Below are 14,456 nucleotides of genomic sequence, written 5' to 3'. Positions count from 1 at the left end.
AACTTATAATTTGCTGGCCATCATTCGTGGGACTCGTGTTGCGGTGATTTCCAGGGAAATCAAATCCGCGGGGGCAATTACGGGGGCAAGGAAATATTCACAGCTCAGGGCAAACGACGGATTGCATTTACAAATTAGCATTCTAAGGACCGAATGGCATGGTGCATGGCAATTATGGCGCCCAGTTTTTTTCTATCCAGCTCTTGGTCTATCCGCAATTGTGCCAGAATTCGCTGGAATTAAAAAAAAATCCAAAAAATAAAAAGGCGTAGGAAAACAAACGCCCTACTCGAGTCAGCAGAACTTGGCCTTTGCGTGTTTGGCCAATTGAAATTGGGCGACTACTGCAGTTGAGGGCTCATGAATGGGGGACAACTAGGCCGCGTCCAGTTGCAGCACCCCCTTTTCCGCTTCCTGACCACGCTCATGGTGTCAGCTTCAGAAGTTTTCAGTTTTTCGAAAGGGGCTTTTCGGGAAAGGGGGGAAAATGAAACCGAAAACCGGTTACTGTGCGTTGAAAAATTCTCGACTTTTGTTTCACATACACAAAACGGAGTTTATCTTTTGGCTCTGCTCTGCTCTGCTCTGGACCTCTAGCCATCTCCTTCTCTCTCTTTTCCTCCGCCGGCTTTGTTATTTATCAAAATTCTTTGAAATGCACTCACACACACTGGCACACCATCGCTCTGTCTCGCTCTGGCACACAAAATTAAATTTTTTCCTTTGGTTTCTTTTTAATTTTTATATGGCTCTTTGGCTGATTCTGTGGCATTTTCTTCCTGCTCTTTTTTCTTGCACGCTCCACTGAACGCCGAACCAAGGAGTGCCCTTACTTGTTGTTCTCTTCGTTTATACCCAGTATTTCGGGCTTATAGAAGAGGTGGGTATATTATTTTTGGATCAAAACACTTTTATACTCTTGTTCTTAAAAACAAAATTAAGTATTATTATTTTTTAAGCCATTTTTGTCCCTTAAACTGTATAATATCCTTAAAAATAATATAGATACAGGATCCCCAAAATGGGCAAGTTCTGAAAAGTACCTATATCACCCCACTTATTTTAGAAATTATAAATATTCAACAGGTTTTAAGGATAATCTAAGTTCTTTGATAGGATATCTCTCCATATACCATTTATCTTTCTTATATTTAATGTTGCATAACTTAACAAGTTCTGAAAACTCCCTATATCACCTAGCTAATTTTAGATATTAACTTAAGATTCAATAGATTTTTGGATAAACTGAGTTATTTGATAGGATATCCATCCATATATCATTTATCCTCCTTATACTTAAAAACCATCATCTTTAAACCCCATATAGCATATAATCGCCTAGAAGTAGACTACGAATGTTGCATAATTTATCCTTAGAAGGAGGGTATATCCTAGTCGTATCCCACAACTACACCTTTCTTACTTGCTTTGCCGCTGCTGTTAGCTAGTAGTTTCGGTTTGTTTAGGAGCCGGGTCGGTGCTTTTAAACGCAGCTCACCGAGGAGTCGAGTCCCGTCCCAGTCGGAGTTTGAGTTTGAGTTTGCGTTTGAGTTTCAGTTTGTGCTGGGACCCGGGCCGAACAGAACATGCATGTAAAAATGCAACGTAACTTGGCCAGGGGACAGTGGAGTGGGCGGGAACCAGAGTGCCCAGTTCCCCGTTTTCAGATCCCAGTTCCCAGTTACCGACCATGTGCTGCGGTTGATGACTTGCACCGGGCCCAGAGACTGACTGACTCTGGTTCTCCTCTCTGGCAGTGCGACTTTGACTTTGGCACTGGTTAGACTGGCTGGCTGGGAATTTTCGGGGTGGGGGAGTTTTCAGGGGGATGGGTTCGGAGTGGCATTGCGGTCTCTGCTGGCTGATTCAGTCTGGTTTGGCTTTTGACTCTTCGTCCAAGAGCAGGCGGTTTCCTGTGATGTTTGGTTACTTCATAGCCTGTTGCAAAATTAGTGTGATCAGAGCCATCAGATAAGTCAAGCCGGGCGGGGATAGAGATGCTTTGACAAAGTCATTTTGGCACGAAAGATAGGCGTTCTAATTAAATTTCAACATTATTAAATGGTTCCTTAAAGTCTCCACTTATCGGAAGGCTTTACAAAACGATTGTTTTATTAAAGATGACATGATAACTGGTATATGATTATAATTCTAAAAAGAATGCAGACGGATAAAATCATCTGGTATATTGATCTGTAATTCAACATTCCAAGGACAGCCTGAACTTTAATTGATTTTTACAAAATAATTAATGACAGGTGGCTAAAAAATACTTTTAGATAACCCTTTTTGGAAACCTTTTACTTGAGGTTCTTAATGAGAGCATCAGTATACTCCGAACACTTGGCCTTGCCGCCCAGGTCCATGGTGCGGATGTTGTCATCCTTGATGGTCTTCAGCACGGCCTGTTCTATGTTGTCAGCGTGCTCGTGCAACCCAACGTAGTGCAGCATCATCACGGAGGAGAGCAGCAGCGCTGTGGGATTGGCCAAATCCTTACCAGCGATGTCCGGGGCAGTTCCATGCACAGATTCGAAAATTGCACCATTGGTGCCCACATTTCCCGAGGGTGTCAGACCCAATCCTCCAATTAGTCCGGCACATGTGTCCGAAATGATATCCCCGTACAGATTGGGCAGCACTAGCATATCGTATCTCCTGGGATCCTGAACAATATTCAGGCAGACGGTGGTCATGGTGGACTCCTCGTAGGTAATGCCCGCCTGGTCCAGTTTGCTCTTGTATTTGGCAGCCATTTCCCGGACGCACCGCAGGAACAATCCGTCGGACATCCGCATGACCTGGGACTCGGCCACGGCAGTGACCTTTTTCCTCTTCATGGCCAGGGCGTACTGGAAGGTATACTCGGCCACCCGGAGCGAGGCATTCCTGGTGATCAGCTTGATGCTCTGCACCACTCCGTTGACCAGGGTGTGCTCTATGCCCGAGTACTCACCCTCGGTGTTCTCGCGAATGGTTACAATGTCCACGTCCCCGTAAATTGTTTCCACTCCTGGAAGAGATCGACAAGGTCGAATGTTGGCATATAGGTTGAAGAGCTGACGCAGAGTGAGATTCAAAGATCGAAAACCAGTGCCCACTGGGGTCATCAGGGGTCCTTTGAGACCCACCTTTGTTCGGTTCATGCTCTCGATCACCTGTTCTGGCACACCCGTCTGACCTTTGCTATTTATCACTGGCGTAACGTCTACGGGTTCAAATATTAAAGGGGCTTTGGCGGCCTCGAGGATCTTTATCACGGCCATTGAGATCTCCGGCCCAATGCCGTCGCCAGGCATTAGGGTTATAACTCTTGAACCACCCATATCCTGTCCAGACTTACCGCCAGCTCCGCCCTTTTTGTCTGGGCCTCCTGTCGGTGCCTTTGCTCCTGGTGGCGATGGGCCAGGAGGTTTACTTGCTGTTGGGGGTTTAACCGGAGGTTTACTTCCTGTTGGTGGTTTACTGGGAGGCTTACTTCCAGTTGGCGGTTTACTGGGAGGTTCACTACCTGTTGGTGGTTTACTGGGAGGCTTACTTCCAGTTGGCGGCTTACTGGGAGGCGTACTACCTGTTGGTTGCTTACTGGGAGGTTTGCTGGGGGGCTTACTTGCTGTTGGTGGCTTACTAGGCGGCGTACTTCCCGTAGGCGGTTTACTGGGAGGTTTACTTGCCGTTGGTGATTTACCGTGTGGTTTACTAACTGTCGGTTTACTGGGTGATTTACTCGGTGTAGGTGGTTTAACGGGAGGCTTACCGCCCGTTGGAGGCTTGTCTCCTTTTGATGGATGTTTGAATTTTTTCGTTGGTGGATGGAAAGGATTTCTAGGACCCGAAGGATTTTTGGGTCCCGAAGGTGGTTTGGTCGGCGGCTTACTTCCTGTTGGCGGATTTCTTCCACTTTGGCTTCGTTCCGGTGGCTGGGACTGGATTCCTGAGGGATCGTTACCTATTGAGTTGAGATGCTCTGCAAACGATCTTAGTACAAGATTTTCTGGGTCATCTCTTCCGTCATTTCCGGATTGATCCAAGGCCTTTGTAGTTTGGTTGTCGGGAGTTAACTCCTTGACCGAGGACTTGGCCGACAATCCTGCTAAGCAATCTGACTGCGATGATTTCTTTATGGGAGGAACTTCCACCTTTCCCGTTTTCGGTTTTTCCGAGCGAGAACCCACCGGAAACTTGATAAGCTTTCCCTCACGGTCTTCTGGTGGTTCACCAGAGCCACCACCAGTAGATGAGCTACTAAAGAACCTGATTACCGAGAAGCACATTGAATTCCTGGGAGGCTGGATGCGAGTGGGCTCAAGCACTTCACCCTTTCCAGGCAGACAGTCGGGTTTTCTGTGGAAGGGATTTTCCCTAGTTCCCGGATAGCGAACATGTCGGATCCTTGGAACTTGCTGCCTCACTGGTATCTCTCTTTTTTCGTACTCCTCGAAGCGCCTACGACGTCGCCAGGAGTCGAAAAAAGGGTTACGAAACCCGGCAATAGCATTATCCATCTGATGGAGTACCCTTCGATTGGTGTACCAGCCGGCTGTTCTTGACTGTCGGCCAAGAGCAGTCCATTTGAACAGATTGCCGGACATGGTCTACTGAAATTTTGATAAAATTACTGCCTGAATGTGTGATGTTGAATTATTGAGATGATGTAATCTACAAAACGGAGATCTATTGGTAGGCGAATGACATTTCAGACTAGGGGTTATTGTTCATTTGAAAACTATTAATTTTGACACCAATATAGTTAAATCTATAAAAGAAAGTTTAGTTTAGTTTGTTATCTGTCAGAGAAAGTTCCCATGAAAATGCATTGTTCGGAAATACAAACTTGAACGACAAATCTTTAATAAGACCATGGCTCTAGCTTACACTACATTAATGAGAATCATAAATTTAAATCAATGACCAAAGTTAACATGACATTGGAAAATCGATTCATAGTATCTAGATCCTGAAAAAGGAACCTCCTTCTCTTTTTCTTTCCTTTAGAGTTCCTTGGAATTTTTAAAAATTCATTTGCAGATGACGGAAGTCAACACTTGGCCGAATCGCCTCGAGTTCCAGTTCCAATTTGCATAGCTTTTAGGCCAGCGTTTTATTTCTTTTTTGCCAGCACTGCCCTGGCCTTTGCTTATGGCGCCTCCAAGTTTGGCGACTGGCACCACCGCCAAAGAAATGAAACTTTCTCGGCCAAAAAAGCACGCGACGAGAAATGGTCTGCACAACCCTTTCGATTTCGACTTGGGAGGACTTTTTCTCCGATTCGGTCTCGTTTTGTTTATTCCTATTTGGGTTAAGCTAATTAAATTACTTTTTCGCCTGCAATTTCATTTTCGAAATTTGTTTGCTTTGAAGGTCGACTTTCCTTTCCTTTAATTGAAAAAGTTTCACTTCAACCCTAGGCCAAGAGCCCCGCAAATGATTTAATATGAAAATTTCCATCGTGTATTTAATTAGACGAGAGTGCTCGGCTCTCGGGTTTCCCAGTAAACGAAATTAGCTGCGAAAGGCAATCAAATTATGCACAAGCCCTCGTTTTAATGGGCACACCTGCCGACATATATGCGACCGATCCGCCCGACCAGCCACGCCCTCCGCCCCCGTCACGCTGTTGTCATTCGGCATAATCATATTTCAACGGATTAGCATAATTTTAACCAAAAAAAATATATTAATAACGAAAAGTGAATGGTGGCATCGAGTTGCAGACAAAGCAGCAGCAGTTCCTCGCCCTCCCGTTTCCAAGTTTTATTAAATTTTCCTACTGTTCTGTGGCTCAGCTCTCATTTATATTCATATTTTTGTGGATTTCAAAACCGCTCCAGCGTAGGGGGATTTTTTCCGCTCTTGGATCGCTTTTGTTTTTATTATTTTGGGCTTTTAGTTAGTCGCTGTTTGAGCGTTGGCGTTGATTCGCGCATTTGTTATTAAATGATTGATGATCCCTAGATGGGTTTAACTCATCCACACACGAGCACCTCTGAAATTGTAATTCGCCAAGGGGTCGCATCGCCAAGCTGTCTAGTTGACTGCGCATTTGGGGGCCTTATCTGATATCTGACCAACTTACCACACAGATACACCCGATATCTCTATGCAAAGTACACTGCCGTATGGCCGGCAAAAGCAAACACTTGTGCAGATAACATTTCCCTGTTTGTTCTGGCATTTAGTTCGAAATACGCACCTGCAAATGGAGAAAAGCAAATAGAAATAGTACATTAGTCAATCATTGGAGAGTGGAAATTAGAGTACTTTAAAGTCTTGTGCTATGATGGTAATAGAACTATCTTTGGAAAACATTAAAGCTAAATATTCTTATGTTCAAGCGGTTTAGACAACTGGTTAGCTCCTCCCAACTTCTTAACTTCTTTGATAAAAAAGAAGTGATTTCTCATGTTTTCATTTGTATCTACACTCCTCTTACACCCTCTACACATATTTAACACTTTTGTTATTGTTTGCCTTTACTTCCACTCTTGTTTATATGTACTTAAGCTTAGTGTGCAAAAAAAGCTGGCTAAGAACGAAAGAAACTCCGGCCAAAGTCAATAAACCGTATAAATGTACAACAACAAATAGAGGCAGGAATAAAGAGGCGAGCAAATAGGGGAACAAAATAAAGAGAGCGCTTCGAATGGCGATTGAATGAAGTCGAAATACCCAAAAAACAAAACAACAAGCCCGTCTTAGGCAAAGCTCTACAAAAAAAAAAAAGACAAAAATCAAAGTGCCTTTGGTCATTTTCAGAAATCATTCACACATCTGGATGTGTGTGTTTTTATATTTTTATTGTGGCCTTTGTGGCTACGATAACAAGGCAACCGCCAACGCCATATTAGCCAGGCTTTCAGGGCACTCTAACCCAAAAAAAAATGAAAAAATAAAAAAAAGATTGCGAAAACAAAATCAACTTTGGCAATTTGCTAGCCTTTTTGGCTCAGTGGAGGGCTTTCGCGTTTCACCCCCTCTATATGTCTGCCTTTTTGACCAGTCCAATGTTTGTCTTTTGCTGTTGCTCGTCATAAAATGATTTATGGGCTTTAGGTGCAAATAATTGATTTATGCGCGGCCCCAGACATGGCACAATGTAAATACGAGTTAGGGACTAGGAGACAACTTAGGAATGGAGTCTACACAGATGGGATAAATGTTTTTGGCGATCGAACAGATGGCAATCCCTCAGCCAAAAGGGTGATAAAAGTGTTTACCACTTCTAAAGAGAATAGTGCCACAAGTGCTAACCAAAACACACTAAATAAGTTGCTTCTTCCCCCAAAAAAAACCCAATCCGATTACACGCATTATAACCCCGGAAATGCCAACTAGTTAGTTATGTATCCACATATCTGCATTTGTATCTGTATCTTTGTCCGCCTTCGAGTCCCCCATTCTATTCCGATGCTGTGCACACTTCACTAGGCATTAACCTTTACCTTTTCCGTGAACATAACAATCCAATGGTAAGGAATCAAAAACAACAACGCGCCACTGGCATCCATGAATCAAAAAAACACAAAAACGAAAGAATCCGGCGACGTTTGTATCTCACAATACATATGTGTGTGTTCATTGGAAAACAACGATTACGCGGCACAAAAGACATGGCCAAACAATGAGCCCAGAACTCTAAACGATGATGGAGATCCAGCGGAGGTATCGAATATATGGTATAGAGGAGTATCTGGAATCGGGAGGGGTTAAGTGTTCCCAGTGAGTAAGTCGTCGGCGAATTTGGCTTTGACTTTGCTACTCCTGCTACTGCTGCACCATCATCGTCGTTGCATAAGCAACGAGTTGCCCCGACATTGACCAAAGCAAATCGGTCAAGAGGAGTGGAAAATTGTATCGCCTATAGATACACCGCCTCAGATACAGATACAGATGCAGATACATTCACAATTGCTGTCTGCAACCTCTTGCGTTTGTTTGTTTGTTTGACGAATTTACTGGTGAATGTTTAAAAATAGATGCTGGCAGGTACCAAAAGCGTGAGATACAAATGTATCTACTACCTGTCCTAGACGAATTTCACACATTTTATGGCTCTGAGGGGCGCATCCAGTAGATACAGACAAAGTGGCCAGCGCTAAATATTTAATTGGTTGCCATTCGAAGTTTATCTAATCGCAAGACGACCTGCAAGTCTTATCGGGGAATGCATACCACCATTATCAGAGTGAACGGGATGGAATATATCGGAGAATGTCCAAGCGGAAGAGTCTAACAAGTTGACAACTTCCTTTGGACAAGCTTTGGCCATTCTTAATTGCCTCCACTTTGGCTTGGTTCTAATTAAATTGCCAACCTTTCTGGTATCTGAAACACAACCCAAACTGGTTCGGATTGAAACCAACTTGAACTGGACTCATCATGTCGAGGCATGAATGAAAATGAGTTATGTATTTACAGACCCAGCGACAAAAATTGTCACTACCGCTCATGTTTTGTTATGTAGAATGGTGCCTTCCTGGAAATCGTTTTGTTCCCTCAATGAACCGAACACACCTGAGAATGAATGAGAGTTGGACGATGAGATATTTCACCAATTTGAATGCGAGCAGCCGACAACATCTGGATCCATGGATCTCTGAAAACTACCAGATACTTCACGCACGGAACCCAGAAAGCCAATCAATGACATCATTCCGCCTTCGAAACAGCCATTTGAAATTAAACAGAACTCGAACACTGAACTGAAAACTGAACAGTGGAAACAAAATCGAGCCACTCTCGAATTGCCTTTTGAATTGAGGTCAGATGTGTAAAAAACAGAAAACTAAAGCAAACATTAAGAAAGTAGCCACATACAAAGGCAAGATTTTTATGTTTTGCTGTCTGTTATTTGCTTTTTTTGCCTTTTTTATATGCGTGTGAAATCGATGGGCATAGGCGTCGTTAATTTTAATTGAAACTAATTAGTGCAAATATAAAAAATCTTAAATGGTTTCGGGCGTTTTGTAATACCAGAAATAGAGTGGAATGCTGATGAAGACCTATGTTCCAAACATCAAGCAGAAAAGGGGTTTTTAATTTATGAGAGCATAAAACGCTTTCCTAAGATTGATGATAGACCTTTGAGTACCAAGGTGTAGGAAGAGGTTTTTTTTTATCTTATCAAAAGCTCGGGCTTATAACATTTTTTATGCTGCCAATTAGGTTTCGGATGTTGTGCTCATTAAAGATATGTTGGTCATATTCAGTACAATAAATATAAATTAAAGATATATTAATGGTAAGCATACAACTCTTAAAGATGCAAAGTGCAAAGTTTTAGAATTTGAAAAGTCATTAGATGCAGACATCTATTTAAATTGAATTTCCTTAAAAAAACTGCAACCAAAATGTTTATGAACTTCTTGGTGGTGATTTATCGATGCCAGACTTATTTTACAGACTTCTCCAATTGCTTTTCCCACGTTCCAGCTTTTCGAAAGCATTAAACAAAGACGTGCCGTAATGACTGCCGATTAAGCCGACCTATAAGCCACTATCCCTTCAAACCCTTCGACTATTTCCACTTGAGTCGATGAAAAGCGGAGAGGAAAACTCATTTCTAACCATTAAGCCACTGGACGAAACCTTCGTAAACTACTTAAAACGCAGTCGTAATTAGTTTTGCGTCCAGCACCAAATCAATTAAGTATTTTGTCTGGCTTAGAGTTTAATTGATCGGGAGAAAGGGGCTGCAATTAAACTCAACTGAAAAGAACTCAAAACTTAATTGATGAGATAACTTCGGTAGGAGGTGGGCATCATCGATCTAAAAGAGTAGCTCAGACTACAACTGGAACAGAAATAAATTTTTAATTATCTTCCAGATATTCCGTACAAAACACGTCTCTTCTCATGAATAAAACAAAATAAGAAACGAGTTTAGTGGGGGCATTGGAATTTGGCTGACGAACTTTACGATCGGCCCCGACAGAAGTGTTATGGATCGTTTTCGGTTCTGCTCGATGGATTTAGCTACTTTTTGACGAATTTCGTTTAGTCGAAATTTGGCACATTTATGTTTGTAGTTAAGCCTTAAGTGGAGTTCTATGCCATTTGGAACTCAAACTTTTAATTGGCAGCGCCAAACGGTGCTCTACCTCTAGCCTCTAATGATTTCAGCATGGGGTATTTGCGCAGTTTTCGAGTTAATTAAAATTTTTAGTCAGGGATGCTCAGGAGGCTCCTTTGATGGCAAAAGCGTAACGCAACCCACCCATAACCCACGCACCCAAAGTGCAGGCATGTCATGGAAATGGAATCCGTTTGGTAAAAAGAAAAAAGTTGTCTGTCTGGTAAGCAGTTTTTCCCACTCCAAACGAGTCACGTTTGCCTTTGCCTTCTCTATTTGCACTTTTCACTTATCTAGCCAGGCGGCACACAAAGATACGCGGATACACGGGCTCATATCTCATGGTTTGCTCTAATTTCTGTTGCGAGTTGCTTAAATATTTAGTAACACTCCCGGGGCACTGGAACTGCCTTATACTACAGATACTTGTGGGCAAACAGATACAGATACACCGCGATATGATTAGATACTGCAACTACGACTTCCTGTTCGTCTTTGTAACGCGTTAATGCTCGTGTTAATGGGCAGAGAATATACGAGTATATATATTTTTTTTCGGCATTACTTTCCGCTTTTTGTTGGCCAAAAGCAACTCAATTAGCAGTCGAGTGGTGTGCGCAATTAAATTAAAATTTAGTTTTATGTCGAGCGGGTCTACCTGGAGCTGCACGGCAGAACCGAAGGAAAAACATTTATCGTATGCATGGCACCGACCTGAGATTAGCATCACAAACAGCACATAAACGTAAAAGTAACACACTCGAGAGCAAACAGAAAGAGATACAGATGGAGATATGGATAGGTACAGATACAGATACGGATACGGCTACATTGGCGGGGCATAAATAACACGTAGGCGGGGGGCACAACTAAGGAACTATGTAAACAGTAAATAAATGTCGAAAATAAAGTTCGGCATACTTAAGCAGGAGCAACGACCAGATACAGATACATGTACGAATTCAGATAGAAAGAGACTGAGCTACCGAGATACATAGGTGCTGATCGGAGATAAGACGGCTGGCATTAGCATTAGCCAAATTGAAATTCCTCAAAGCCAACGCTAATAACTCGCAACTACCAGCTCAATTGGGCATTCAGGCATTCAGGTGGATAAGTCTCTGGGACACACAAACATGCACTTGTAACTCCAGCTCGCCGACTCGGCTCTTCACACTTCTTGGGGCACCGGCAATGCGGGCTGCTCAGCAATGTATCTCATAGATACTTCTTGGCGTTAACTACCTGCGTGTGGGAAAGCAAGAACGAGCCAGAACCAGAGAAGAAAAAAAGAATGAGAATTGGAAAAAGAACCACGGCAGACAGGTAAGCATTGGAAAAGTTGCAACATCATCGCCAGATACATTTGTATTCCTTTCGAGTTCGTGGCTGTGTATCATGTAATTGTGCGTAAACGCGTAAATACCAAGTCAAGGTCGGTTAATCAATAATAATTATTTTTCACTCAATTACACGTCTCTCTGTGGCATTCGCTCGTTTTCGGCTCTTTTCCAATCTTATCTGATTGTTTTCGCTTTGTTTGGTCTCTGTGATTATATTTCTGACTTCGCCCCGGCACTCATGTGTGAAATATGCATAAACAGAAATATGTCGAGTATCTGGTGGATATCGGTTGAGGTATATTAATACACCTCCCATAGCCTTCACACAGTTTGGCTTCAGATGCGTGCCACTTGATATGGCAGTGTCTAGAAATCAGAATAACAAATGATGCCGCCTGTGTATCTTAGCATCTGTAGCTGTATCTGTGAGATGTAATGAACCTGCGCCGGCGAAAAACTTTATCCACGGCCCGTCTAAAACTTTCCGAGGCGTTGCTCAATGCGCAATCTTCTAATTGCAAACGGCGCCCGGCTGTTCGAGTGGTCATAGTTCGCCTCGAGTGGCTGCCCGCTCGAGGGTTTCAGTCAGTTCAATGAATTTGCATATGCTTCTAGTTTCTCTAGGGGATCGGGGGACGGATGAGGGGCTACGACGAGTCGGAAAGAAGAGAAACTGCAGCTGCAGGACGCCAAAACTTTGGCTGACGCGGGACTTTCTTGGTTGAAGTATTTAAGCCTGATGGCGAGGGATAAACTTAAGTCTTGAATGCAGGCAATGAATTTTCCACAAAGGGCAACGAATCAAAATCAAATGGTTTAAAAGGATAGGAGGGGTATTATTTTGTAAGTACAATGAATAAAATTGACAAGCAATGTACTTTTTGTAATAAAAAAAATTTAAGAAATGATCAGTCGCATTTCATTTTCAAGAAAATAGTTTTAGAGCATTATTAAGAGCTTTAATAATCTCTTTGAAAACGAACAAGTCAGAGCACATCCTGCCCTTAATTTTTTTTTAAATATCATAATTTGGTATATTCAACTTTTTCTTTGAATTTTGTGGTAGATAAACAAGAAAGAAATTGTGATTCATTTGGTCTCTTTTGCCTAAAAATGTTTTATGCCTAGAGAATGCACATAATTTCTGATAACAATTAAAAAAAAAATTAAATGCTTATGACAGTTAAATATTTTCTTTAAATGTATTTTTTGTAGGCCAATGTTATATAATCATATTTGGAGTACAACTTTTTTGGGTATACAAGTACTTATCAAATTTGCAATTATATCTTTTTCTGTTATAAATTTTTTAAGGATAGAAAACAAATACTACTAATGTTGGTTCATTTGCCTGGCAATTAAGGTACAATTATGAACATTTTTCCTATGACACCAAGATTATTAGAGTTCCCCCTGAGGTTCCTAAAACATATTGGTAGTTGAAATTCTCCACAATGGAGCCCCCCAGCTTCTGGCCCGCATAACTGAGTGTGGTTTCGGTACCATGGCCAAGGGGCTGGTGCTAACCCTACCTTTTTCCCTGTAGGTCCCGCTCAACTTGATGTCGATCGATTCGAAGTAGCTCTTGACTGCCTCGCACTGATGGACCGCTCCGCCCGCCGCGTCCTTCGCCCGGGAGTCCCGCTGCAGGCGCCGCCGGTGGTGCGTGGTGGCGCTGTGCTGGTGGTGCTGGTGGTGGTGGGGGCCATCCAGGTCCAGGTGCTTGGCGGCTGACAGGCCGACGAGGCCGCAGAGCAGGGTGAATAGCAAAAGCTGCGCCAGCCGGATGCTCCTGGCCGCCATTTTGATGCTTGATGGATTACTTCTGTGCGGATGATGCGGCTAAATTTGATTCGCCTGTGATTCCTCTTTGGCCCGGATCCGGGTTCAATTTATTTGCACCACTTTACTACGTATATTTTTATTCGTATTTACTTCTGCATGCTGTCGTCTGGGGAACAGCTGTTCGCGGCAACACACACAAATGCACTTGCCGGCTAACACGCACACACACTGAGGCACACGGTCACAAATACAAATACGAATACAAATATGAGCGCACAAAACAAAAGGCCCCAAAAACACGCGTGAGCAATAAAATTGGAGGTGGTGTAGAGAGGGCGGATTGTGCAAAATATGATTAGCACTTGTATTTCTATTTTCCTTAGTTTTCAAAGGTCACCTAAATTTCACAAGAATATTTTCGAAACTTAGTCAAGAAAATCGCTCAGAGAATTTCCATGACATAACACCGAATAGTACTCAATTCCTTAAGCAATTGATTTGCCAGCGATTGCGATTGCGTTTTGTTTTTATTTTGTATTTTGCATTTATGTCGGCGAAAATAGATTTAAATGCGAAGCTTCTTGGCAACCTTAGCCACCGGCGTTTCGCAGGTCGAGGAAATGCACTCGCCTTATTGTGTAGCGTAACGCTTTTCCGAGATTTTCAGTTTTTCCGCGCGCGCAACGAACCTTCCACGACAAGCAACCCGAACAGATTGACTTTGCTGCACTGGTACATCAACCATCCGCCATGAGTGCTCAACGTTTCACGAAGCGAAGAGAGAACCCAGCCGAAGCACCCCCACTTCACTCGGCACTTGACGGTCGGCGCTAAGAGAGCCAGCCGATCCCTCTCTTTCGGGGTTAAAGAGAGAAAAAGAGCAGCACAAGACCCGAAGAACAGATGTTGGCACAGTGGTGTAATGTTCAAATTACTATAAAAGTAATATAGAAGTAGTATGGTCCTTAATAGGAATCATTAATATTATTATCAATACTCGCCCCGGAATACGACAAGTTACAATAGAATCAATTAACAAATGTATATAAACTGAAGAACTTCATAGATTTTGCATGCATGCATGCAGAGAAATATCCAAAAACATTGTTCTTGAATTAAGAACATTCGTTCTTAAAACCCGTGTAAGTATATTTTGGTATCAATGTTTCAAATATTAGAACGAAATGGTGAGAAGAGAAAAGATAAATTAGGTTTATTTAACAACTTTTTGTTAAGTATGCACTACTGACTGGACT

At 42.7% G+C, this 14,456-nt stretch overlaps 2 protein-coding genes across 2 annotated transcripts in view; both read right to left on the bottom strand.

Annotated features, from left to right (window-relative positions):
* The window catches only part of LOC119552910 (division abnormally delayed protein), a 70,049-nt gene extending 56,140 nt beyond the window's left edge, over positions 1 to 13,909 (bottom strand). The window contains exon 1 of the mRNA XM_037862836.1: positions 12,948 to 13,909. Within this exon, the coding sequence (XP_037718764.1) occupies positions 12,948 to 13,218 (271 nt within the window). The 5' untranslated portion in view covers positions 13,219 to 13,909. The remainder of the gene's footprint in view (positions 1 to 12,947) is intronic.
* LOC119552909 lies at positions 2,058 to 4,675 on the bottom strand. Its single transcript, XM_037862835.1, has one exon. It carries the CDS (start codon positions 4,590 to 4,592, stop codon positions 2,301 to 2,303), a length of 2,292 nt encoding a protein of 763 aa, XP_037718763.1. The 5' UTR covers positions 4,593 to 4,675; the 3' UTR covers positions 2,058 to 2,300.
* Positions 13,910 to 14,456: the final 547 nt, after the last annotated feature.

The sequence above is a fragment of the Drosophila subpulchrella genome, chromosome 3L (assembly GCF_014743375.2).
Source record: "Drosophila subpulchrella strain 33 F10 #4 breed RU33 chromosome 3L, RU_Dsub_v1.1 Primary Assembly, whole genome shotgun sequence".
NCBI lineage: Eukaryota > Metazoa > Arthropoda > Insecta > Diptera > Drosophilidae > Drosophila > Drosophila subpulchrella.
This window is presented reverse-complemented; position numbering and strand designations above follow the sequence as displayed.